The sequence below is a fragment of the Notechis scutatus genome, chromosome 9, assembly GCF_049901735.1.
Source record: "Notechis scutatus isolate UNSWTSFEM ecotype Mainland chromosome 9, rNotScu1.2, whole genome shotgun sequence".
NCBI classification, from domain to species: Eukaryota; Metazoa; Chordata; class Lepidosauria; order Squamata; family Elapidae; genus Notechis; species Notechis scutatus.
The window spans coordinates 16,899,772-16,927,189 of NC_142017.1; the positions used below are offsets into that span (position 1 = coordinate 16,899,772).

Here is a 27,418-nt window from a genome sequence, read left to right on the forward strand (position 1 = left end):
CATTTCTACCCGGAAAAGCTCATCGAAGCGCTGGCGCCGCCATCTTTTTGATGAAAAAGTGCTTCCGTGACCTCACCGGAAGCACATTTTCATCAAAAAGATGGCGGCGCCCAGCTGATGCCGTGCACCGGCACGCGGCGCCCAGCTGATGCCGGTACCGGGCCGCGGCGTCAAAAAGGTTGGGGATCACTGCACTAGACATACACAAATCATGTAACCGTTCAGTCGAGGTTGTTGACTTATGAATCACTTTAACTCAGTTTCCTGGTGGATCTGAAGTATCTTTCTCCCCTTCAGTCTTAAATTCACACCTCTCACACCCTCCTCTTCCTCCTTCCCCTCCTTCTCCTTCTCCATCCCTCTTCTTCCTCTTCCTGGACCGGTTGTACATAGGTAATGCTAACATGCTGTTGACGATACGTCGATCTTAGCTCCATGCTGAAAGGGAGCAGAATGATCTCCTTACTCATAAACGAGAAATGTTTCACATCCATATCCATAATTCATACTGTTTAATGCCGAAAATGTTAGATGGGCTCTTCAGAATCTGCCCCACGGTCACAGAAAAAGCGAAACAGATACTTTGGTGCTGCTTGCACTTCATAAAAAGTTATGTATTGAAACAGGAGCATTCATTAATGTTTTGATGTTTTTCATGTGTCGAAATTACAACACATCATTAAGTCCGGTCTTCTGTTTACAAAACTAACCCTGGCTGTATTTTATTGGCTCTTTAAAGCTGGCTGAGGAAGCTGATTTACTCGGTGGATCAATCCAGAAGGAACAGGTAGTCATTCATTTCAGCTTCTAAAGCTATGCTCTGTTTCCCCCTTACCATTATGTATTTTTGTTATAATGAAGTCATTTTTTTAAAAAAAACCGTTTAAACCCCATGTGACTAGGTCTATATTTGCTTTCCAATAAATCCTTCACTTTTTGCCTTCCAAGAGTTTGTGATCGGAAAAGTTTGGTTGGGTCAGGAGGGGTTTCTATATTGGTTCAAAAAATGGATCAGGATTTTTTTTCCTCTCTGCCCCTCTGATTTAAAAAGTGCACTAAATATAGATGGGGCAAATGAAGTCCGAGAAAATATTGGGAACCCAATGATAATTTTAATTTCCACAATTAACTAGCGCTTGTCAGGGGCTTTGGTGTTCAACTGAGGTAGACTAGACTAGACTAGACTAGACTAGACTAGACTAGACTAGACTAGAATAGAATAGACTAGAATAGAATAGAATAGAATAGAATAGAATAGAATGTAGAGGAGAATATAGAATAGAATGGAATGGAATAGAATAAAGTAGAGTAGAGGTAGAGTAGAATATGGGTAGAGTAGAGTGGAATGGAAAAGAGTAGAGTAGAGTAGAGTAGAGTAGAGTAGAAGTAGAATAGAATAGAATAGAATAGAATAGAATAGAATAGAATAGAATAGAATAGAATAGAATAGAATAGAATGTAGAGGAGAATATAGAATAGAATGGAATGGAATAAAGTAGAGTAGAGTAAGGGTAGAGTAGAGTGGAATAGAGTAGAGTAGAGTAGAGTAGAGTAGAGTAGAGTAGAATAGAATAGAATAGAATAGAATAGAATAGAATAGAATAGAATAGATACTGGAATGAAGAATAGAATAGACTATGGAATGGAATGGAATGTAATAGTTGGAAGGGACCTTGGAGAACTTCTAGTCCAACCCCCTGCTTAGGCAGGAATCCCTACACCAATTCAGACAAATGGTTATCCAATCTCTTCTTAAAAATGTCCAGTGTTTCACAACTCCTGGAGGCAAGTTGTTCCAGAATCTCAACTGTGAAGCAGGATTGGAATAAATCACAGAACCAAAGGTTTGGAGATCTTCTAATCCAGCCTGCTCAAGTCAGGAGTCCTTATTCTACCCTGGACTTCTTTGTGGCCGTCATTCAGTGAACACTGTGGTCTTTAAGGGAATCCATATACTGCAGTTTTGCTAAAAACCGGATTTAAGTGCTGGATTTTCAGCAAAACTATTGTAAAACATGACCGCGTGATTCTGGGACACCAGAAACAGCGGTTAATACAGCAGTGTTGCCCATTTTCTGAAATGCGGTCATATAATTGTGGAAGTGGGGGCAACTGTCAGAAATTCAGATCTGGGTCATAAGTCCTCTTTTTCAGGTAGGTTGTAACTTTGACCTGTCACTAAATGACCAATTATATGCCACTGTATTCTTCAGTGGCGTATTACTATTTATTTCTGCAGACTAGTTTAGTAAAACTGAAAACTCCTTCCTATGGAAAGTTTATGTTTACCATGTAGGATTTAGTCCCCAAAGACCTCGTTTTATGAATACTTCTTACTTGGTTCGGTACAGTTAGTTGTCACTCTCCCTGCCTTCTAGTCTCAGAACACCTAAAGGCAAATTCTGATTGTGACAAGCAGGTTGGAAGTTTATGGAGATTCTCAACCATCCAGGCCATGGTAGATAGAAGATAGAATTCTTTATTGGCCAAGTGTGATTGGACACACAAGGAATTTGTCTTGGTGCAAATGCTCTCAGTGTACATAAAAGAAAAGATACATTTGTCAAGAGTCGAGAATCATAAGGTACGACACTTAATGATAGTCATAGGGTACAATAAGCAATCAAATCATACTGGGAAAACAGTCCATATAAATTGTAAGGATACAAGCGACAAAGTTACAGTCCTACAGTCACAAGTGGGAAGGGATGGGTGATAAGGAGTAATGAGAAGATTAATAGCAATAGTAGTGCAGACTTTATAAAGAGTTGAACAGTGTTGAGGGAATTAGTTGTTTAGCAGAGTGATGGCATTCAGGGAAAAAACTGTTCTTGTGTCTAGTTGTTCTGGTGTGCAGTGCTCTATAGCGTCGTTTTGAGGGTAGGAGTTGAAACAGTTTATGTCCAGGATGTGAGGAGGCTGTAAATATTTTCACAGTCCTCTTTTTGACTCGTGCAGTATACAGGTCCTCAATTGAAGGCATGTTGGTAGTAACTGTTTTTTCTGCAGCCCTAATTACCCTCTGAAGTCTGTGTCTGTCCTGTTGGGTTGCAGAACCAAACCAGACAGTTATAGAGGTGCAGATGACAGACTCAATCATTCCTCTGTAGAACTGGATCAGCAGCTCCTTGGGCAGTTTGAGCTTTCTGAGTTGGCATAGAAAGAACATTCTTTGTTGTGCTTTTTTGATGATGTTTTTGATGTTAGGTGTCCATTTTAGGTTGTCCCAAAGATGCTTTTTCTCCACCAGGCAACTAGACTTTCTGAATTTCGAACTGAAGAAGCTTCTTGGATGAGAAGCGAAATGTTAAGGGGAAAAAAAAAAAAGACCAAGAAAGTCCAGTTGCCTTTTGGACAAAGCACCTTCGAGACAAGCTGGTTGCATGTTGCAAGAAACAACCCTTGTGCAAATGGACATCGGCGCTGGGTGATTGTGCATCGTCATAAGATGCCAAACATCCCCAGGAACTGAACTGGTGTGACCTAGATTGAGTTTTGAGTCTCAGGAGAAGCGTGAAGGGCTCAGCCCATCCTGTTATTTGATCCCAGCCCACAACACCAAGCTGGCACTTTTGTTTAAACAAGAAACAACACAATAAAGAAAGAGTGTGATGAATGAGGGGGCAGCAGAACTTTTGCTGCTGTGCTAAATGTACCCCATTATGACCTTGGCTGCCTCTTGATTGTATTCATAATACCAAATGGTAACACAGCTGGTGTTATCCCCAAGGTTAGGGAAGTGAGTTGATTCTGCCTCTAACTTTCCAAACAGGATAATTATATTGCATTTGGTGGAAAATTTGGGAATATTTGCTTCTGAGTGCTTCTTCTTTTTTTTTTAAATCATATTTTGAACAAGCAATTGGTCCAAAGTTATTTTTTTTTGCGGTACGCTTCCAAGATGGAAAAAAAATTTAGTCAACTGAATAGCCAGCGATTGTTTTCCTTCTAAAATATGGCCTCATATAATGAAAAGACAGTTTGTCAACGTAGCCACTGACAACGAGTGAATTAGTGAAATGTACCTTTCCTGCATATTAGAGTGCACTTCATCATTTCTATTAAATTTAGTAACTGTCTGAGTTCAAGGTAGCACCTGTCATTTTTCCCTGCACAGGCTGTGCAACGTGAAGATAATGTGGTAATTCAGAACGGCCTTTAGACTTTATGATGCTTTTCTGGTGTCATTCCTTCACAGGGTAAGAGCCAGACTGTGAAATCAGAAAAGCAGAACGACTGTCTCATAAAATCAAAACTTTCATTTAAGTAGGAATTTTTCCATAAATTGTGTTTTTTTTTCTGGCCCCTACCGCTGCTTTGCTACGGCAGGTGGGAGTCAGCACTGCTTCCGACCAGCATTATAACAAATCTTTGAGCTGGGTTTCATTGGTGTTGTGTTTTGCTGTTTTTAAATCATGCCTGTTCTATGCTTGTTCTTTTGCGTTATCTGGTTTGGTCCTGAAGCAAATTTCGTCACTCAGGGCCATCAGCAGAAGGCTATCTTCGGATGGTTTTCCATTCTGAAAGTCTGAGAGGTGGTAAAAAGAACTAAATTCATGGAGTCCTTGGTGCTCCCTGACCCTCACTCTGTCAAGGACCTTGGAGTACTCATCTCTAATGCGCTAAGTGCTAGAGCCCACTGGAACAACACTGCCAAAAAGGCATTAAGAGTTGTTAACCTAATCTTGCGTAGCTTCTCCTCCGGTAATATTGTACTGCAAACTAGAGCATACAAAACATTTGCTAGACCAATTCTTGAATACAGCTCGTCTGTCTGGAACCCGCACTGCATGTCAGACATTAACACAATCGAGAGAGTCCAGAGATATTTCACGAGAAGAGTTCTCCACTCCTCTATTCGTAGCAGAATACCTTATGCCACCAGACTTGACATTTTAGACCTAGACAACCTAGAACTACGCTGCCTTTGGTCCGATCTCAGCATAGTACATAAAATTAACTATTGCAATGTCATACCTGTCAATGACTACTTCAGCTTCTACCACAACAATACACAAGTACACAATGGATACAAACGTAAGGTAAACCGCACCAAACTCGACTGCAGGAAATATGACTCCAACAACAGAGTGGTCAATGCCTGGAATACTCTACCTGACTCTGTGGTTTCTTCCCCAAACCCCAAAAACTTTAACCTTAGACTGTCTACTGTTGTCCACACCCCATTCCTAAGAGGTCTGTAAAGGGGTGTGCATAAGCGCAACAGCATGCCTACCATCCCTGTCCTAATTTCTCCTGTTATTTGTACCCATTTCATGTAATCATCATCATGTTCTAATTATATCTGTTATCTAATAGCAATAGCACTTAGACTTATATACCACTTTATAGTGCTTTACAGCCCTCTCTAAGCGATTTACAGAGTCAGCCTCTTGCCCCCAACAGTCCTTATTTTACCCACCTTGGAAGGATGGAAGGGTGAGTCAACCTTGAGCCGGTGAGAATTGAACTGCTGGCAGTTGGCAGAATTAACCTGCAATACTACATTCTAACCACTGCGCATCATGGATAGATGGATGGATGGATAAAAGGAACAGCAATAGCACTAATACTTACACTTATTTGCTGCTTCACAATGCTTTTCAGCCCTCTCTAAGCGGTTTACAGAGTCAGCCTCTTTCCCCCCAACAATCTGGGTCCTCATTTTACCCACCTTGGAAGGATGGAAGGCTGACTCAACCTTGAGCCTGGCGAGATTCGATCTGCCCAATTTCAGGCAGACGACGGTCAGCAGAAGCAGTCTGCAGTGCTGCACTCTAACCACTGCACCACCAAGTCAGTGACAAATAAATAATAAATAATAAAATAATAAATATCATCAGTTTAGAAGGGAGTCGGGTTTGCTCTCTACAAGAAATCAAGGAATCACCAAGAACACTCCCACCAACACTGATAAGGCAAGCCACTAGTATATAAACAGAGCAAACCCCACGCCCTTCTAGTACTGAAGATGTTGCCTAGTTGGGTAACGTAACGTTTGCAAGGAAACAACTGAGCTCAGAGAGCACTAAAGACTCTCACCATTCAACGCTGGTTTCTCTTCTGCTGTATTCTCTTCTGTTGGAGATTATATTTTCGGTATATTTCTCTATGTCTCTATTTCTAACTCCTCTCTCCAAGCCGTTCAGCTTCCTAAGATTTTGTTAGCGTCCTAAGGACCTCCTTTCACAGCTAGTCCTCTTTTAGTGACCAGAGTTGGGATGGACAAACAAGTTGTTGAATAAAGAAGGTTGAGTAAATCTAAAAGAGTATACTTGGTATTTATTCTTTCCTCTTCATTTCAGCATCAGCCTCAGAGAGTTGAAAACGATCCTCCCGTCCGTCAACTTCAAAGTGAACAGTGTGAAGTACTTGAAAGATAAGTTTTCGGTGAGCATTGGTTTAAGATTCGTACATGTCCTGCAGTTTACCTGTTACCGTATATTTCATGTTGTTCCCGAAAAATCAATCTTCGGGGTTTCATTGGAGAACAGGTATTTTCTTCCTCTTGGGTTGTGGTTAATCAGGGGTCCCCTGGTCCATGGACTGCCAGAAACCAGGCCATGCAAACAAGCGAAGCCCCATCTGTGGGATGCATGTAGCATGCGCAATTATGTCCCCTCTGGTCCATGGAAAACCTTTCTCCAGGGAACCAGTCAGTGGTGGGATTCAATTTTTTTTACTACTGCTTCTTTGGGTGTGGCTTGGCTTGTTGGGCGTGGCTTGTTGGGCATGGCAGGGGAAGGATACTGTAAAATCTCCATTCCCCCCACACTCCTGGGGGAAGGTTACTGCAAAATCCCCATTCCCTTCCCACCCCACTAACCCGCGTTCCAGCTCTGTTCTCCTGTGCAGGGCAACCAAAGGAGACCCAGCCGATCAGCTGGGACTCAATGGGAGGCAGAGAATAGATGGGGCCAGTCAGAGGTGGTATTTGCCGGTTCTCCGAACTACTCGAAATTTCTGCTACTGGTTCTCCAGAACTGGCCAGAACCGGCTGAATACCACCTCTGGAACCGATCCCTGGTGCCCAAAAGGCTGGAGGCCACTGCTGGTTTAAACCTTTGGGGTCCCTGGTGGCCAAAAGTTTGGGTGGCCACTGTTGTTAATAACAATGGGTGGGAGCCCTCATCTCCCTTTGCTGTTCCGTGGGCATGGAGAAGGTGTGTTAATTCAGTTTTTCAGTATGCACACCCCAGTCGTCCAGACCAGGGATGGTATTCAGCCGGTTTTGACCAGTAGGGAAATTTTGACTGGTTCCGCCCACCCGCCGGCCCCCTTTGGCCTCTATTTCCCAGCAATTTACCTTCTTGCAGCAAACAGCAGACAGCCTGTTTCAGTTTCAGCTTCAGCTTCAGCACAGCCTGATTAGCACAAGCAGCTGATCGTCAGTTGGATCGGCCTCCCGACCACCAGCTGTTTCAGGCTGCAGGGATTGTCATCGCCTATTGCCGCCTCCGCATGCCCCATTTTCTGCCTCCGTGCACCCAACCTCTTCTTAAAAATCTTAAAAATCTCCAGTGATGGAGCACCCACAACTTCCGAAGGCAACAGCTTCATCTCTGTAATCTTAGTGCAGAACTGTCTTTCTGCTAGATTAGAGGGTACTATCTGCCTTTCCTCTAGCCTGGGACAGGATAAATGGCTTTGGGGTAGGTGTAGCTTTGGGGAAAACCTAAATGCTGCCTCCTTACTTATGGTTGGCTTATTTTATATATATATTTTCCCTGCAGGAAATAAAAGCTGCTAAAGAAGAACTTAGCTTTGAGCAATTTCATCTTTTCTACAAGAAGATTATGTTTGAGCAACAGAAATCGGTAAACATTCTGCTCTTATCTGACTTCTTCTTCATATGCAGAGTGTCGTTCTGTGTTGTAACCAGAATGTAGTAATTAGTTAGTACATGTGTTTTCAGTCTTATATTTAATTCAAGCATGGTACCAAACTTCCTTACTTTTAATTGAGTAGATTTAGAACTGTAAGAGTGTATTGTACACACAAACACATATACATACACACGTGTGTGCGTGTGTGTGTGCCTATGTATGTATGCAGGGGTGGGCTGCTGGGGGTTCGGAGGGTTTCGGGAGATCCTTTAGCTAAGATTTTGCGCAGTTCGGAGAACTCGCCAATCCCACTCCTGGCTGGCCCTGCCCACCCCACTCTGCTCCTCCCAGGCGTCCCCATGCGGCCCATATTGGATGCAGGTAAGTGCAAGCGCACACGGAGGCTCAGGGAGAGCGAAAAACGGGCCTCCCAGAAGTTCGGGAAGGCCAGAAATGGGCCCGCTTCTGGCTTCCAGAGAGCCTCCGTAGTCTGGGGAGGCCATTTTCACCCTCCCGGAGGCTCGAGGAAAGCCTCTGGAGCCAGGGGAAGGAAAAAAACGCCCCTCCCACCGTGGTGCATGAGGCTGACTAAGCCACACCCTCCATGGCCACGCCCACCCAGCAACTGGGCCAAGAACCCGTTGCTAAATTTTGAAGCCACCCCTGTATGTAGGTATGTACAGTTTAATGGACTCTTACATATACTATATAGATAGATAAATATAGATATATACACATGCACTGTAAGATATATATACATACGCTATATGCAAGACTCTATTATACATACATACATACATACAGGAGTGGGCTTCAAAAAAGACTCACAGTTTTATATATACAGTTATAAAGATATATATAGATACATCTGTAAGTCTGTTATACATACATATATATGTATGTGTGTTTATATCCACACACACGTATGTATGTGTGTGTGTATAAACACAAATTTATATATATAAATTTGAGTAGGTTGGCAGAAAACGTAAGAAGAAGCATGTTTTCCAAAATAGGACAGAAATTAAAAAAAAATCTTTTGATGATTTTCAGTTGTTTAACCAACCTTTTTTTCCTCTCGGGACAATAACTGTTCTATGCAGAAGAAAATTATTCGTTCGTTATTTGTCATTTTTCTCTTTCTAGGTTCTGGATGAATTCAAAAAGGATTCGACTATGTTCCTCTTAGGGTGAGAAGCAATTTTATTCACATCTGTATGTAAAGTGTTTTGATCAGAATCTTAAGTGTAATTACGTTGTGTCTTCCGTTTATCACAGTAGAGTAGCTAATGAGGCAAACTTGACTATGTGTATTATTTTATGCAAGGGATCTCGGCTTAGTAAACTACACTATGAGCAAATGTCCTCCTTGTACCTATCCATATTGGTATAATTTACATGAACCCAGGGTTATGGTTTATCGAAAGCAAACAAGCCACGATCTGTAAAGGAATGTTTAAGTCGAGAGCTAAAGAGTTAAGTTGAGCAGAATAGCAACACCTAATTCTCTGGCACAAAGTTTACACACAGCTTTTAAATCTTGGATCTAATTATTCATTTACTATACAGAAAAGATGAGGAAAAGCCAGGAGTTTCCATTCTGTTTCTTCATACAGTCATCTGATAAATCCGGATTATGATTTAGGATTATGTGGAAACGCAACGACAGTCAGATTCCCAGGTAGTCCTTGACTTATGACCACAATTGGGATCACTGTAACTGTCATAAATGCACATCGTCCTTGACTTACAACAGTTTAGTGACCGAAGTTACAACGGCACTGCAAAAAGTGACTTACAACCATTTTTCACACTTATGAATGTTGCACGTGGTTTATATTTGGATGCTTGGCCACTGACTCATATTTACAACGGTCACAGTGTCCCGGAGTCACGTGATCCCCTTTCACGGCCTTCTGATAAGCAAAGCCGATGGGAAAGCCGGATTCACTCAACAACCGGGGTTACTAACATAAACAACTGCACCAACTTCTCTTAACAAATCCGGCAAGAAAAGTCATGAAATGAGGACAAAACTCGCTGAACAAATTTCCCACTTAGCAACATCGGTTCTGGGTTCAATTGTTGGTCGTAAGTCAAGGATTTACCTGTAGGTGCCAGTTGGAAAGCACCCGCATTTTGATCGCAAGGCTGTGGGAATGCTGTGATAGGCATCGACTAGTTGTAAATCACTTTTTTTCAGTACTGCTGTAACTTACAACTGATCCCAATGTGTGATGACCCAGAGGGGCATGATACAAAGGCAACACAGTCAGATAATTAATTGGAGTCCCTTTATTAGCTCCAACTTTGCCCCCAATGTCCTGGTTACCTTCTGGGCTGGAGAAAAACTCTCCCAGGAACAGCCTTTGGTTGCAGAGAATCAGGTCCAAAACATGGTCAACAAAAACTGTATAAGTCCAGTCAAAGCAAGATGAGGTAATTGGTCCAACAGGGCAGAAGCAAGAATTCCAGACGTGAAGTCACGGCAATAACTCTACACTGTTGGGAAGATGCCAGGAACACAGATAAGCAAAGTCAACACAAGATAAACTCACATTTGTTCCCAGCAGACATGGCACTCAGCTTGCATCTCTTTTAAACTCTCTTCCCAGGTGTGGCTAATGAAGGGAATCAGGGCCCTTTCCTCCCCCGTAAGCCACGCAACCCACATTGCTCCCTTCTCCATTCCTTTCTGCGTGCCCTAGGATGAAGAGGGGGTAGGCCTGGGTCTTCCTCTGAACTCCCTCTCCCTTCTTCTACCTCTCCCCTGCTCTGCCCAGCCGGATTTTGCCCTTCCCCAGTTTCCCCCATAGCCAAACAGAGCCACACTCTCACTCCCTGTCAGCTGTTCATCTTCCTCCTCAGATTCAGACTCCAACAAGGGGCATGACACTACGTTTATGACGATTGAAGCATCCCCATGGTGCTATGATCAAAATTCAGCCCTTGGACCAACTGGCATCTATGTACGATGACTGCAGTATCTTGGGGTCATGCGATCACCATTTTGGGATCTTCCCTACAAGCAAAACCTACGGGAAAAGCCAGACTCCTTTTACAGATACACGAATCACTTAATATCTGCAGTGATTCCCTTGTCAAAAAAGATAGAATGGAATAACAGAGTTGGAAGGGACCTTGGAAGGAAACCCTACGCCACTTTAGGCAAATGGTTGTCCAATCTCTTCTTAAAAACTTGGAGTGTTGGAGCATTCACGACTTCTTGAGGCAAGTTGTTCCACTGATTTAATTGTTCTCATTGACAGGAAATTCCTCCTTAGTTCTAAGGTTGCTTCTCTCCTTGATTAGTTTCCACCCATTGCTTCTTGTCCTGCCCTCAGGTGCTTTGGAGAATAGCTGGACTCCCTCTTCTTTGGGGAAGCCTCTGAGATATTGGCTATCATGTCACTCCTAGTCCTTCTTTTCATCAAACTAGACATGCCCAATTCCAGCAACCATCCTTTATATGTTTTAGCCTCCAGTACCCTAAATCATCTTTGTTGGTATTACCTGCACTGAGTCACACACAATTTTATTGCCTTTTTTGACAAGGGAATTATTTGACAGGGATTCTCTTGTCAAAAAGGGTCAGAACAGCAGGTGTGGCTCACTTAACACTCACCCTGCTACCAGTGGAAATTGGGTTCCTGCGTTAGTTGAGGTTGTTCTACTGTCATCTCTATGGCTCCATCCTGTGAAGAGACAACAACTTCAAAGAATCACTCCGTGCTTTCAAACCCCTGATCTGAATTTTTTTTTCCAAAGTGTTGCACAGCCCTGCTTTTATAGTGTTATTTAAAATTCAGGAAATGAAACATTCGTGTCCTCGGATGCTATAATCATTGGCTGCTCTCTATCTTCCTTTCCCATCCAGTGTTTTCATGTAAATCTTTCCCATTTTTTCAACTGGTATTGCTCTAACTATTTTTCTCTCCAACATACCCAACAGTTTGGGAGGGGAAAAAAATAATAATTAAGGAAACGGGTTCCAGAAGAAGATAGTTACTTTTAAATGATGGTAACCAAATCCTTTTTTTCCCCAAGAAATTGGAACCAGTAGATTGCTCAGATCTCAGCCTGCTGCAGTTTTGGTTAAAAACAATGCTTCTCTTGTTTACCAAGCCTCAGCCGCACCTTGGTGAGAATACATACTGAATATTATGTGTTTTCCCTCCCGTCAAGTTGCTTTAACTTTTTTTGCCGCAGAAACACAGATCGGCCGGATGCCTCAGCAGTACATTTGCACGATTTTCAGAGATTTCTGCTACATGAACAGCAGGTGCGAAGATCCTAATGCTCTTGTTTTTCAACATACATGTATGTATGGCATCATGGTTAAATATGGTAGGATCCGTTGTTTGGATCCATGGCATAGCAAAAGAATCATGGTTAGAAAACTACCTTATTCCAGAGATTGATGCTGAATAATGCATTTTTATATCCGAAGGAATCAGCCTGGCTCTGGCTATTGTACTTATAATATCTCCCTGCTTCTAGTATACTCCATATAATACCAGAATAGTACTAAGGTTGACTCAACCTTCCATCCTTCCAAGGTGGGTAAAAGGAGGACCCAGATTGTTGGGGGCAAGAGGCTGACTCTGTAAACCGCTTAGAGAAGGCTGTAAAGCACAGTGAAGCGGTATATAAGACTAACTGTGATTTCTATTGCTATCATGGCTGGGTTGGGGACAAGATCTAGAACCTAGGTCTCCCAGTTCCTGATCCAATACCTTCACTAGCTACCACAGCACCCTGGCTATTCAGCTGAGAGGGAAGGATTAATCCAAAATCCACCACGGACCTTTTCTTGATTGAACGGGAATTAGAATTTGGGCCTTCTTAGTCCTTGTCCAACACCTTAACCATTACACCCCACGTGTTCCCTTGCTGTGACATCACTGTTTCTTTTCAAAGATGATAATGTTGGAGGTGAACAGACATGTTTGATGATACGCTCTGTAATTTCAGGAATCTTGGGCACAGGATCTTAGTAAAGTAAGAGAACGGATGTCCAAATTTATAGACGACACTATGAGGGAAACGGACGAACCTTTCCTCTATGTTGATGAGGTAAACGGGGTAATTTGTTTGCAATATTTTTCCCGTAAAATTTTTTACAGGGCTTCAGAATCCAACCAAAACTCTAAATTTTCAACTGTCTCATTTTCGACTGACTCTAGGCAACATTTAATTTGATCACAATAGCTTCTATCTAATGTCAGTTTGCATTCAAAAGGTATAGTTTGAGTGTATGTATGTAAATATGTTTTGCGTTCTAGATGTAAAAATCTTTAGTGAACCTACGTATTCTGCACAAACTGGCCATTTGCCATTAAAATCATCTTACTTGCTGCCATTTTAGGGCAGCTGTGCAATTAAACCATATATTGGACCTCTCGGAAATAAAAGCCATAGCAGTAATATCAAACATCAGAATATTTTCAATTGCTGGAGCATATTGAAAGCTCTTCATCTACCATTTAAAAAAAACAAAACAATTGCAGGAAGTGGTTTCAGCCTCTTAAGAAAAGATATCCCAAAGACTTTTCCAATATTGGTGAGGTAGCAGAAACCTGCCATTTTCCCCCATAACTGGAACCCATTTTTAACTAGTTTAGTTAACACGTCTGGCGGGTAAACCATATGATGAATGACTAAGGGAACTAGGTCTGTTCAGCCCAATGAAGAGAAGGCTCAGGGGAGACATGATGGCAGTCTTCGAATATTTGAAGGCTGTCACAAGAAATCTAGGCGGCATATTAAAAAGCAGAGACATCATCCTGCCAACAAAAGTGTGTATAGTCAAGGCTATGGTTTTCCCAGTTGTAATGTATGGCTGTGAAAGTTGGACCATAAGGAAGGCTGAGTGCCAAAGAATGGAGGCCTTTGAACTCTGATTCTGGAGAAGACTCCTGCGAGTCCCTTGGACTGCAAGGCGATCCAACCGGTCAGTCCTAGAGGAGACCCTGACTGCTCTTTAGAAGGCCAGATCCTGAAGTTGAAACTCAAAAACTTTGGCCACCTCATGAGAAGGAAGGACTCACTGGAGAAGAGCCTAATGTTGGGTAAGATTGAGGGCAATAGAAGAAGAAGGGGACAGCAGAGAATGAGGTGGCTGGATGGAGTCACTGAAGCAGTTGGCGTGAGCTTAAATGGACTCCAGAAGACGGTAGAGGACAGGAAGGCCTGGAGGAACGTTGTCCATGGGGTTGTGTTGGGTTGGACACAACTTCGCAACTAACAATAAAAAGACAAGAAAGTAGGGGTCGATTTGTTCTCCGTAGCACTTGAGGGCAAGACAAGAAGCAACAGGTGGAAGCTTATCAGAGGGAGATTCAACCTGGAAAGAAGGAGGAATTTCCTGACACTAAGAATGATTAATTAATGAAAGAGGTTGCCTCTGGGAATTGTGGGTACTCCATGGCTGGAAGCTTCAGGAAAAGATTGGACAGCCATTTGCCTTGGACGGAGGGTTGGACTGAAGACCAACCTCTAGGATCCTTCTCCAGCCTTAGGATTCTTTGTGAATGGCTTTAGAGATTTATCTGCCCTTGGTTTTACTTTGAGAGTGTTCAGATGAAAGAAAAGACATGTATATGTGTATGTGTATGTGTGTATGCCAACATCCCTAGCCATGATACAGGCCAAGTATTTATTAATCAAATTAAGTACATAATATAATGAATTTGCATGGACTCACGCTATCTCCTTGTCGAATCTTCTGACCCTTCATTCTTGACCTCTGTTTCTCTCTTTTATTTCTTAAAACAACTACACAATGACAATGGGGAATGATAGGGTGATCATTGAATTAGCACATCCTAGGTAAATAACATTTATTTACATTTCTCCATCTCTCTCTCTTTCACTCTCTCTCTCTCTCCCTCCCTCCCTCCGTCTGCCTGTCTTTCTGTACTGTAGTTTCTTACCTACCTTTTTTCGAAAGAAAACACCATTTGGGACGAGAAGTATGCTTCAGTGGACCCACAAGATATGAATAATCCTTTATCCCATTACTGGATTTCTTCTTCCCATAATACGTAAGTTGCCGGTCTTCGATTTGACTGTATTTTATTATGATGATCATGATTTATCACTTGTTGCTTCACTGTACACTGAGAGCTTATGCACCAAGACACATTCCTTGTGTGTCCCATCACACTTGGCCAATAAAGAATTCTATCTGCTCACTATTGATAACATGGAAAAGCTCTATTTCATTTTTGAATTCTTTTCTTTCTGGCTTAGATATCTCACTGGTGATCAACTTCGTAGTGAATCTTCCCCAGAAGCTTACATTAGATGTCTACGAATGGGGTGTCGATGTATTGAGTGTGAGTAAACTCTTTCTCCCTTTTCACCCCATACTTAAAAATTCATTAATAAAGGAGAATATTTGTAGCTCAGGATTGATATGAGGGGAATCCTTCAGACTTTGAATTATTACCATAATTTAAGAAAATATAAATTTTTATGAGGGGTCCTTGGTGCTCTCTGAGGTTGGCTGATTTCTTGCAGATGTTTCATTACTCAAACTAGGTAACATCATCACTAATGCTGTATCAGGTAACACTGATAATGTTACCTAGTTTGGTAACGAAACGTCTGCAAGAAAACAACCAAACTCAGAGAGCACCAAGGACCACTCATAAGAAAATTATATTTTCTTAAACTATGGTAATAATGTAAAGTCGGAGGGGTTCTTGGTCCTCTCTCAATTGGTTCTTTTCTTACAGATGTTTCATTTCATTACTAGGTTAATATAATCAGTACTGATCATGTTACCTAGTTTGGTAATGAAATGTCTGCAAGGAAATAACAAAGCCCAGAGAACACTAAGGAATCCTCATTTCAACCCCGAGCTACAATATTGGAATCTAAAACCTTTCAGGAGCAGTAATGTTTTTAAGAGGATTATCATAATCAAGCCTTTGTTTATTAAACTAATTCTACTTTTGATGCTGAAATGCACCTGCAGTTTACCGAGGGAAGAGGAAATGACGGATACTAGAGTTGTCTATTAAAATAAACAAATTGTTATCTGTTCTTATGAATTTCCTGCTGAATTACTCTGGACTCTGTTGTTCACGGCAGCCACTGTAGTGAATGCTTTTGCACTGCTTCTTTATCTTGTATATCAAGGAACTAACCCTGGGGTTTCTTGTTTTGATTAGTGAAACAAGTCTTATCAAAATGGTGGTTCAAAAAAGCAGAATGTCATGCACAGAAACTTGTAGTTCAAATCCAGATTTGCACTCTGTGTTGTGTTGCTGGGTTGTTGTTGTTATTGTTCTTCAAATATGAAATCCTTCATCTAAAATCATCTGGCTGACACAAAGAGGTAGAAGAGAAATGATAAGACTTTCCTTTTCAGGATTCTTAGCTTCTAGTTCTTTGCATTGCATTTCAAAATTAATAGCTGATAAGTATCTAATTTGTCACTCAACTTTTCATTTACTTACTGGGCCATTAAATATTTAACATTGAGGTCCTTGGTGCTCTCTGAGCTTGGTAGTTTTATAGCAGACATTTCATTACCCAACTAGGTAATGTCATCAGTGCTACTTTTAGTTAGTTTGGGTAACAAAACATCTGCAAAAAAACCAAGCTCAGAGAGTATCACGGATCTGACAGTTCAACCCTGAGCTACAGATGTTCTCTTCTATCAATATTTAACTTTATATTTCCTTCATTGCAATTAAATGTTTTACTTTTTGTTGGCTGTATTAGTGGATTGCTGGGATGGTCCAGACGGAAAACCAATTATTTATCATGGATGGACACGAACCACCAAAATTAAATTTGATGATGTTGTGCAGGCAATTAAGGACTACGCATTTGTAGCATCTGAGTAAGTGCTAATTATTTTTAATTACCCACAGAATAATGCTTTTCAGAATTTTCTGCTGCAAAAATAAATGCAATATTTTGAATTCCACTACTCCCCTCTTTGCTCTTACTTTTCAAGTGTGTTTGGCATTCAAAACATTGTCTTACAGACTAGAAGAGATTTCACAAAATTCCTACTTGCAGAATCCAGGTTGATCTCCTGGCTATTTTCAATTGTTTTAAGTAACTTACTTAATTTAATTAATTATAACATCTATCCTATTGCAACTATGGTGCCATATAGTGATTTTATCATAGTTTTATTTTAATATTTTATCTAATCTATTGTATTGCCACATTCTTTCTATCTGTATGTCTTTCTGTATGTATATTTGCTGATGCTTTATTTAAAGTTATATTTGTATGTACAGTGTGTTTTATTAGCATTGTATATCAGGGTTTGCCTGACCTCTGTAGATGCTGTACACTAAATAAATGATTAAACTTGCTTTGCTAGAAAAGCTTTATTTGATTTCCTCTGGGCCACATTGGTATAAAGAGCACCAGTTCTGGGAATTCAGCTGTCATACGACTTACAGTGGAAGATTAAATTTAATTGCCAATAGATAAGTGGCCAATTATGAACAGTTTATTGGCTCTGTTAGTAAAGAACTGTCAAATGTGCAAACAAATTCAAAGCCCACCTACCATATTTCTTCAATTTACATGCAATTGCAACTATGTGTGAGAATGACCTTGGCAGAGTAGGGAAAGAACTGATGCTTGGGAACAATTAGATAAGAAAGTGTCTAGCCCACAACTGCATAACAGGCAGAGAAAGAAATCCAGAAAGGGAGCTTCCTTATCTTACCAGGCTGTAAAAGAGACAGCAAGAAATTTGTAGGTAGTTCCCCTTGATAACATGGAAAACGGGCATTTTATTTTTGTATGCTTTGCAAGAGTCTGTTGATATAGCCTTAAAATAAAGCAGAATTAATTCACATTCCGGAGCTCTTTCCAAGTTGATTAGCTATAGATTCAAGGTTTGCAGGGCTTATTCTTACAACGACTAAACCAATATTTCTCACTCTTGACAACTTTAAGATGGGTGGGCTTCAACTCCCAGAATTCTCCAGCCAGCCATGCCTGATGGGGAATTCTGGGAGTTGAAGTCCACCCATTTTAAATTTGTGAAGGTTAAGAAACACTAAGCTAAACCCAAAGATGCTTTTTTTTTCAAAAAGCAACAGACTTTCTTGGTTTTTTTCTTTCTTTGAAAATGTTTTAGTTTTGGCTTCTCACCTCTTGGGTGAGAAGCAAAATGTTTTCAAAGAAAAAAAAACTAAGCAAGTCCAGTTGCCTATTGGTAAAAGCATTTTTGGGACAACTATGACCTGGATAATTGAGAACCTCCATAAACATTGGACTAAACTCTAGCCCAGGAGTCACCAACCTTTTGGACCTCAGGAACCACCAAACTCATAATTTTAAATCCCGCGGACCAGAGACCCTGGGAAAATTCCCAAAAAAGTCTGCAGGTAAATTCCCCACCCCATTTTCCTACCAATCAATCATTCATTATTTGGGATTGCAGGATACCATCTCCAGCTCCATTCTCAGGGGGAAAGAGAGAGAGACAGAGAGACAGAGAGAGAGACTTTTGGCTTTATGCAAGGAAAGCAGCAGAAGCAGCAGAAGTCTTTTTCTTTCTCTCCCACAAACTCTGCCAGAAATGAGTCTTTGCCAGCGCAGCCTCTTGGAGCAGGATACCTTGCAAGGTCCCAAAGTCTCATTTCTGATGGAATTTGGAGGAGAGAAAGAAAGACTTTTGCTGCTTTTCTTGCGTGCAGCCAAAAGCAGAAGAAGAAAGAAGCGGAAAGAAGCAGCCCGGTGGCCAGGCGAGGCATGTGGGGTGAGTGGGGCAAGTCCACCCCTGCCTTTCCCCCCCCTCCCTCACTACCTCGTGTTGTTCACAATGCAAGCGACGCAAGCCTTATAATCCCATGGGCCATGTGGGCGGCGCAGCCTTGTGTTCCCGCACAGCTTGGATTAATTGCTTCGGGGTTGAAATTTCTCTGCGGACCACCAAAATTTTCTTGAGGACCACCAGTGGTCCCCGGCCCACTGGTTGGCGACCATTGGTCTAGCCTACCAAAGTCATGATGGATCCAAGGGAAATCTTATTACCCTCTTGGTGAGTGTGTCTCTCTTTTTTCTGAAGTTACCCAGTGATCCTGTCAATCGAAGAGCATTGCAATGTGGAGCAGCAGCGCCACATAGCAAAGGTGTTCCGGGAAGTGTTTGGAGACCAGCTTCTAGCAAAGCCTGTGGAAGCCAGTGCTGATCAGCTCCCATCCCCAACTCAGTTGAAAGGGAAGATCATCATCAAAGTAAGTTTGATTTGGCAGTAAAAAAAAATGTAATAAAATGCACGGATGCAGTTGTCTTCCTCTTGTCTTGCTCTCTTGAAAGGAAGTGAGATGGAGGTTTCCTGTTGTTGAGAACTTTCTCCCTGGGTGTCACGCCCCTGTCGGAATCTGATTTGGAAGGGAGGCTGAGCAGCTGACAGGGAATGGGAATGGGGCTCCATTGGTTGTGGAAGAAACTGGGGAAGGCCAAAGTCTGGCTGGGCAGAGCAGGGGAGAGGTATAACAAGGGAGAGGGAGTTCAGAGGATGAACCAAGTCCATGCCCTCTTCATCCTAGGGCACGCTGGGAGGAACAGAGAAGGGAGCAATGTGGGTTGCATGGCTTATGGGGGAGGAAAGGGCCCTGATTCCCTTCATTAGCTGCAGCTGGGAACACAGCGTTTAAAAAGGGGAGTTGTGCACAGCAAACTGTTGAGAGCGAATCATGATTTATCTGGTATTGTCGAGGCTTATTTGGGTTCCTGGCGTCTTCCCAATTGTGTGTGTTTTGCTGGACTTTCAAGTCTGCAATTCCTTCTCCTGCCCTGTCCAGTTAATTGCTGCAGCGTGGTTTGTGTGGATTTTTATTTACAGTTTGTATGTACTTTGTTTTCGGACTGAATTTCCTCCAATTAAAGACTGTTCTTGGGAGAGTTTTTTCTCCAGCCAAAGATAACTGGACATTGGCAGCAAAGTTGGAGATAATAAAGGGACACTTCTTGCTTATTTGATTGTGTTGCCTTTGTGCCACGCCCCTTTGGGCATCACACTGGGTGATAGAAATGATAAGATTTAGGAAATGCCCCAAGATGTTTTTTCTTTAATTTCTCTTCTTCAGCTTTGGATTTGGTACAGTGTTGGCTTTCTACTATTCATCCGTCTGTCCGTTCATTCTTTTAAAAGTTTATTTAATAAAAAGAGAACAAAGAAAAAAGGAATAAAGCAATAACAGAAGAAAAGAGGGCAAAATAGGCAGTGCCACATCAAGGAAGATTTTATATAGAAGGGCTTTTTATACATTTATGGAGTTCTACAAAACAGTTTCAACAAAGGATAACTATATTTCATTATAACTGTCCCTTTGTAAACTATGTAACTACAGGTAGTTCATGACTTACAACTGGTAGCTTTAGTGACTGTTTGAAGTTACAGTGGTTCCTGGTTGCTACACACACACACACACACACACACACACACACACACACACACACACTTGCTTTTGGGGCACTTGGCAATCAGCTGATCTTTTCGTCCATTTGCAGCATCCCACAATCACCTGATCATGATTGTTGACATTTTATATATATGTATGTATGTATGTATGTATGTATGTATAGTATTCAGCTTTGTTCGGGTATTTTCCCACGTCATTATAGTTGTGCTTTTAAAGTTGTAGCAACGTTTTGGCAGAATCTCATCTGCCATCATCAGGCTTCTGTATAGTGTTATACACTATACAGACAAACACAATACAGAAGCCTGATGATGACAGATGAGATTCTGCCGAAACGTTGCTACAACTTTAAAAGCACAACTATAATATGTGGAAAATACCAACAAAGCTGAATACCATACATACATACATGCATACATGTAATACCCCGAAAACTTAAGAAAATCTATCTATCTATCTATCTATCTATCTATCTATCTATATATATATATATATATATATATCTATATATATAATATCAGCTTTGTTGGGTATTTTCCCACGTCATTGTAGTTGTGCTTTTAAAGTTGTAGCAACTTTTCGGCAGAATCTCATCTGCCATCATCAGGCAGTATAGAAGGGTTCTATTCTATTCTATACAGAAGCCTGATGATGGCAGATAAGATTCTGCCGAAACGTTGCTACAACTCTAAAAGCACAACTATAATGACGTGAAAATACCGAACAAAGCTGAATCCATACATGTAAGTACCCTGAAAACTTGAGAAAACATATATATATATATATCATATATATATATATCATATATGCATATATATATCATATATATCAAAAGAACAATCCAAAGGGACTTGAATCACATGATTATCTTAATTCCCCCGGCTCTAATATATATAATTCACAGTCAAGCAATATTGTCAAAAGAATTTGGGTACTGCATATACAAGACCTCTCATAGGAGTGGTGTGGTGGCCTGGAGGTGGAGCTCTCACCTCACAATCAGGAGTCTGTGAGTTCGATCCTAGGTATAGAGGCAGGTGCTTCTCTCTCTGGGCATGCTGAGAATAGATCTGCTGAAAAAAAATGCCGCATTGGTGACCGGAAGGGCATCCGGCCACTAAAACACTCTGCTAGCTCCATTCAGTTAACCAGACTCTACATCCCACAAGGGATTATGGGGTTATTAAAAGAAGATGATGCTATACAATAGTGGTGGGATTCAAAAAAATTTACTACCAGTTCTGTGGGCATGGCTTGGTGGGCGTGGCAGGGCAAGGATACTGTAAAATCTCCAGTAAGAGGTGGGATTTGCCGGTTCTCTGAACTACTCAAAATTTCCACTACCGGTTCTCCAGAACTGGTCAGAACCTGTTGAGTACCACCTCTGATATACAAGTTCTTTCAGTGGTGGAAATGTTCCTATTTGGCCACCAGAACTGTAGGATGCGGGGAGAGTAGAGAGATATGCTCCTGTAGTTTTTCAGGTTCTGAACCACAGACAGTTTTATAGATGACAAACTGGGCCATAAATTTGTTTGGAAGCCAGCTGATGATAAGTGCAACAGCAGCTTTATTAAGCTATGATAGATCTGTGCACAGAGGCGGGGCTCAGATATCCTCTTCTATCTTCTTTTCCAGCAAATGCATTATTTTTTAAATATTGTGAGAATAGAATAGAATAGAATAGAATAGAATAGAATAGAATAGAATAGAATAGAATAGAATAGAATATGAATGAAGGATAGGATAGGATAGGATAGGATAGGATAGGATGAAGGATAGAATACGATAGAATAGAATAGAATAGAATAGAATAGAATAGAATAGAATAGAATAGAGAAGGAATAAAGTAGAATAGAATAGGAATAAGAATAGAATAGAATAAGGAATAGAAATAGAAATAGAATAGGAATAAGAACAAGAACAGAACAGAACATTATTATGGTCTTAAACCAGCAATAGACATCACTATTGACAGTATATAAAAAAAATAGAATTGACTCATTATAGTACGTTAATAGTATCCCTGTTAAGAAAATACTTGTTCTCAAACAGTTAGTTAGGGTCACTCCCTGGTTTATGTGAGTGGAGAGCCGATAAGTATATGAGTTAAATATCATTTTCCAAAAATTGTTAGATATATCTCCAAAAAATTGGCACAAGTTGACAGCTAAAATTCTGTAACCAATTTTTTTTTCTGGTAGACATTGCAGCAACACAGAATTTTGCCACTGCACGCATAATAGCCGGGTTTGAGTCCTGGAGGAGAAAGCCTACATCAAAATTGTCTGCCTTCCCTGGCAATCTCTCTGATAAAGGGGAGAATATACACTGACCTACAAACTCTGTATAACTCACAGTACAATAAATCATGTGAGATATTAATCTAATACAAATAGTACAGGGTTGGCATTCAACAGAAGCGGTACACCTTACATTTGCTACCGTTAGCAGCCAGCTTTCATCTAGATCAGAACTGACCATTCATTAGAACAATTTCATTCCTAACTAGCGTCTACCGTAAAACAATTAATCTTGTGCTTAATAATTCCGAGCAGTGAAGCAGGTGTACATCTTGGCAGGCTGATCTTCCTCATGAACAAATCCTGGAAATACAGACAAATTTCACTGGGGAGTAGCAAAGGAAACCGACTTTTGCATTTGTGTGTTTCAAAGTTGAATTGTTGAGCATTAGGCACTATTGTAACATTAAGCTCGAGTGCCAGCGATCCTCAGTCATGGAAACTGAAATTTTCCAAAGCAAGTAAACTGTATACAGTGAGGTTTTAGGCAGAGACTTTGATCTTCAGTACAATCTGTGTAGGTTTCTTGAACAATTTAGATCCCCCCATGGTTAATTTCTGTGGTTAGAATTAATCAATTAGGTAGGATAGTCAAAACAATTTAAAACAGAAATACATGTGAGCGAAGATAAAACCAATTCAATACTAGCTCGAAACTATTGTGGTTGGACTTAGTTTTTGGGGAGGAAAATAAGGAAAAAATTAATTCTGCCTCTGCCTACCAGCATCCATCGGTATTCATCTGGCTAGCGTCCTCTCAGTGTGTGTGTGGGAGAGTTGAGGGCTGCTTTGGAAATTGAAGCAGTATTTGCTGTGTGAGCAAGAAGGAGACAGCAAGGAGCTTGGGCGTAGCTTAGCTCAACTGTTCTGTACTAAAGCTGCTTTCTTCTCTGAAACTGAAATTGAAACTCCTCTGCTCGTGTTTTGCGTTTGGAACAGATTTCTTTTCAGGTGGGGAGGGGGAGTAGAACTCCTTAGCATCAGAGCGTGTTAATAATAATATACCAAATACTAATGCTCTGATGGTCATTAGAAAAATCCTATTTTAGTGAGCATCTAGAAGCCAAGACGAACATACGTGCCAAATTTCAAGTTTGTAGGCTTTACGGTTCTGGAGATTTTGTGATGATGGCGTGAGTGGCATTTCGCTTTTATAGGTCTAGATTGGAAACTTTCCTTATTCCAAAGGTAGTCCTCAACTTACGACCACAAGGGAGCCCCAGATTTCCATGGCTAAGCAAGACAGTTGTTAAGTGAGTTTACAACCTTTCTTGTTCCAGTTGTTAAGGGAATCACTGCAGTGGTTAAGTTAGGAACACGGTTCTTAAGTGAGCCCTGTTTCCCCCTTGGCATTCCTTGTCAGAAGGTCGCCTAAGATGATCACATGACCTTGGGACCCAGCAACGGTCATTAGCGTGAACTAATTGCTAAATGTCAGCCTTCAAGATTTTCTTCCTTTGCTTTGCATCTTTCGGCTGTCATAAGTAACGGGGGGAGGAGTGGGAAAAAGCATGGGAAGTGAGCTGGAGGCGTTGCAAACTACTACTGCATAAATTGAGGAGGGCGGGGAGCACATTCTTGCTTAGGTTTCTATTTCTCGCTTAGCTTTCTCTTCTCTGCGCAGCTGCAAACCTTTATCAAAGTATGCCAAGGTCAACGGGCAGAAGCCTCATCACCACCTGGAGATGTCCACATGATGACATTCACAACTTTTAATTGGAAGAACCATTTGAACTATTGGGGGTGGGAACATTGCCGTCACTTTGTATATGTGATTTACGCGCCTATTTCCTCAGATTCAGAATTCTTTTGTTGCTACCACTTGACTTCCAGTAAAAGATATCTTTTCTCTAATTAAAAGAGTCTAAGTATTTCTTTCTTGGATTTCGAATGGAGCACCAGCTGACACTAAGCATCTGAATTTAGATCACGTGATCACGAGGCTGCTACAAAGGTCGCAGGCATGAAAAACGGTCATAAGTCACTTTTTCTAGTTGCTTTTGTAACTTTTGAATGATCCCTACATGAATGATTGTAAATTGGGACTACCTGGACATCTCTGGGGATTTTCTGTAAACTCACGAAACTAAGACATTCCTGACTCGAAGTCAAGGGGCCTTCAATCTCAAAAGATGTTGGTGGGTTTATAGGGGAGCAAGTGACACGTTAAGAACCATTTTGTTGTGGTGATTTAAGATCATGCCTTATGCACGAAGCTACCTGGGTGACTTACCCCCCTGGGAAGAAAGCAAAGAAACAACCACTTCCCAAAAGTTGCCAGGAAAACGTCAGGAATTCATCCATGTACTCACCTGTTCTGACCCAAACCTGGTTCCAAGAAAGTAAACACAAGACAAAAGTAACAGCACAACCTTTTACTGTTTCATTTACGAATCCTGGTTCTTCACAGATAAAAGGCTGCTTCCAACTAATTAGCTCCGATAAGAAAGAGCCTTGCCAAGGTTGTGCAAGGCTGCCAAGAACAACAGATAAAGTTCTTAAACAATAAAGAGTCTCCAAAACCAACTCGGATATTCCTAATGTCCACCAGGCTCGAGTATCAAACTTCTTTGCTTTCTGCAAAGAACTGTGGTTTCTCAGCTGGCTTTTATCTTCTCAGTGAAAGGCCATTACCTTGCAGCCTTACTCCTGAGTTGCCCGTGCTGCTGTAGCTGCTCTTTCCTTCGAGCAGCCCTGCACGCACACACACTGGGCACAGGCTCCTCGGGGACCTCTTCATCACTGCTTCCAGCCTCCACAATCTTCAAAGGCAGCATTCCACTCCCTGATGGTCCTGAACCCATCCCTGCATCACATACGGGCCCCTGATCTGAGTCCTCGCTCTCCGAGACCTCAGCCGTCCGCAACTGCTGCCAGCGAACCACAACATCACCAGAAGTCAAGACTAATCCAAATAAGAGAGCCTGTTTGGTGTTCTGGTTAAAGGGACCAGGCTGGAAACAGGGCTACCAGGGGTCTGGGCCCACTTAGACACAAAAACCAATTGGGTGACCTTGGGCCAGTTCTTCTTTCTCGGTCCTAGAAAGAAAATGGCGGCACACCACATCCAAAAATTTAACTAAGAAAAGTTGCCAAGGATCAAAATTACCTCAGAGTCCACTCACCCCTACAGAAAATGATACTTCATATCTACATATAGATAGTGTTTATACATTAAGTGCCAGCCCTTAAATTATGCTACAAATTGGTCATCAAATACTGTCTTTCTTAGTCAACAGTGAAGGAGCAGCGTAAATAATCAGAAGTTAGTCATTATCACAGGAAAATGAAGTGAGGAAGCAGTTGGTCTTTGGACATGGAGCAGAAAACTCTCATGTTCTTTGAATAGGGCATTGTCTTCTTTAAGGATGTTGTTTAGAGCAAAAACTCAAGGGAAAAGTCTTGGATAACTCATCCAAGGTGTTCGTTTCTCATCATTGCTTTCTTCATTTACCTCAGCATAAAAAATTGGGACCCAAAGGTGATGTAGATGTGAACACAGAAGATAAGAAAGAGGAAAAGAAGCAACAAGGGGAACTCTACATGTGGGACACCATTGACCAGGTAACCAATGTTCCTACTTGGCACAGAAGTTCCTTTGTAGCTGGCATTCATCACGGAGAAATGAGGAGGGAAAAGAGATATATTAAACAGTTTATTGCTATCTTTTTCTGATTTGGGAACAAACTTGTCTTTATACCATTTTTGGCCTTGTAGAAATGGACTCGTCATTATTGTGCCATAGCCAGTGGAAAGCTGTCCTTCAGTGATGACATAGAACAGAATGCTGAAGAAGAACCATCAAGGGTATGTAAACTTGTAAACTTATGTATTTTACTTTATTTTACTTTTTATTAAATTTACATGCCACCTGACATCAAGCGACTCTGGAAGATTTAAATCAAAATTAAACCAAAACTTAAAATTAAATCAAACATTAAAATTAAATCTAAACTTAAGTAAAAATATTAAAATTATATCAAAAATTTGAAATTAAATCAATCAAATTAAATCAAAGCTAGCCAGCAACTACCCTTCTGCTAAGGTGGGCGGTATTTCAACCAGCAGTGAAAATGATTGGCAAACTATTAATCCTATCAAATCGGGCCAAGCTGTTTGTGAGTACAGGTAATCTTTGTGTCAACGTTCCAACTGATGAAGCCAACCAAGCAAACACGATCAAGACAATCCAATCTCTTAACACAAAACTTTACTGAGTACATCATTTCGGCACTAATTAAGGCAAAAACAGCTCTGGCTAATTCCCACACAATCCCCCATAATTAGAAAATAGAATTTTCCCTCCCTCTAATAGTGCAGTGATATTGTCCAAATGAGTGTCATTTTATTGTTATGAGAAAGTGTCTTTGGGTTTTCCAAACACCTGCTGAAGTGTCCTTGGCTCTCAGGATTTGTCCTCTTAGTGTCTGGAGTCTACATTCCGTTTTACCCTTCCCTCCCTCCTAGTTTGTTGGCAAGTTGAGAAGCGATAGTAGTTGCAACAGCATAAGCGTGCTTCAAACTTGACACCTTGACTTACATTCATGTACCCATGGTTCAAAGTTACACTGCTCTTGGAAAAAGTCACTTCAAAGGTACAACCATCGCACCACCCCTGTAGTAACATGATTGCAATTTGGGTGCTTGGCAACCAAGCCAGATCTACTTACCCGTGTGATTCACTTAATAAATGTAATAAAAAAATGCTCATAAAATCCGATCCAGTCATGTGATGACTCACCTAACAACTACATCACTTAGTAACCAATCCCAGTTGCGGATATAAGTTAAGGACGAGCTATACGTGACCAGTTGTAATGCCAAATTGAAGACGGATGAAATATTCTTCGTTATATTTTAGGAAGTGAAAAGC

General features: G+C 41.2%; 1 protein-coding gene across 1 annotated transcript in view; it reads left to right on the plus strand.

The window, feature by feature from the left end:
- The window catches only part of PLCG2 (phospholipase C gamma 2), a 98,481-nt gene that overhangs the window by 41,950 nt on the left and 29,113 nt on the right, over positions 1-27,418 (plus strand). The window contains exons 5-17 of the mRNA XM_026672071.2: positions 740-787; positions 6,306-6,390; positions 7,734-7,817; positions 8,973-9,016; positions 12,036-12,108; positions 12,801-12,902; positions 14,754-14,872; positions 15,081-15,166; positions 16,563-16,683; positions 18,883-19,051; positions 26,005-26,109; positions 26,263-26,352; positions 27,407-27,418. The exon at positions 27,407-27,418 is cut by the window's right edge and continues 167 nt beyond it. Of these exons, the coding sequence (XP_026527856.1) occupies positions 740-787; positions 6,306-6,390; positions 7,734-7,817; positions 8,973-9,016; positions 12,036-12,108; positions 12,801-12,902; positions 14,754-14,872; positions 15,081-15,166; positions 16,563-16,683; positions 18,883-19,051; positions 26,005-26,109; positions 26,263-26,352; positions 27,407-27,418 (1,138 nt within the window). The remainder of the gene's footprint in view (positions 1-739; positions 788-6,305; positions 6,391-7,733; positions 7,818-8,972; positions 9,017-12,035; positions 12,109-12,800; positions 12,903-14,753; positions 14,873-15,080; positions 15,167-16,562; positions 16,684-18,882; positions 19,052-26,004; positions 26,110-26,262; positions 26,353-27,406) is intronic.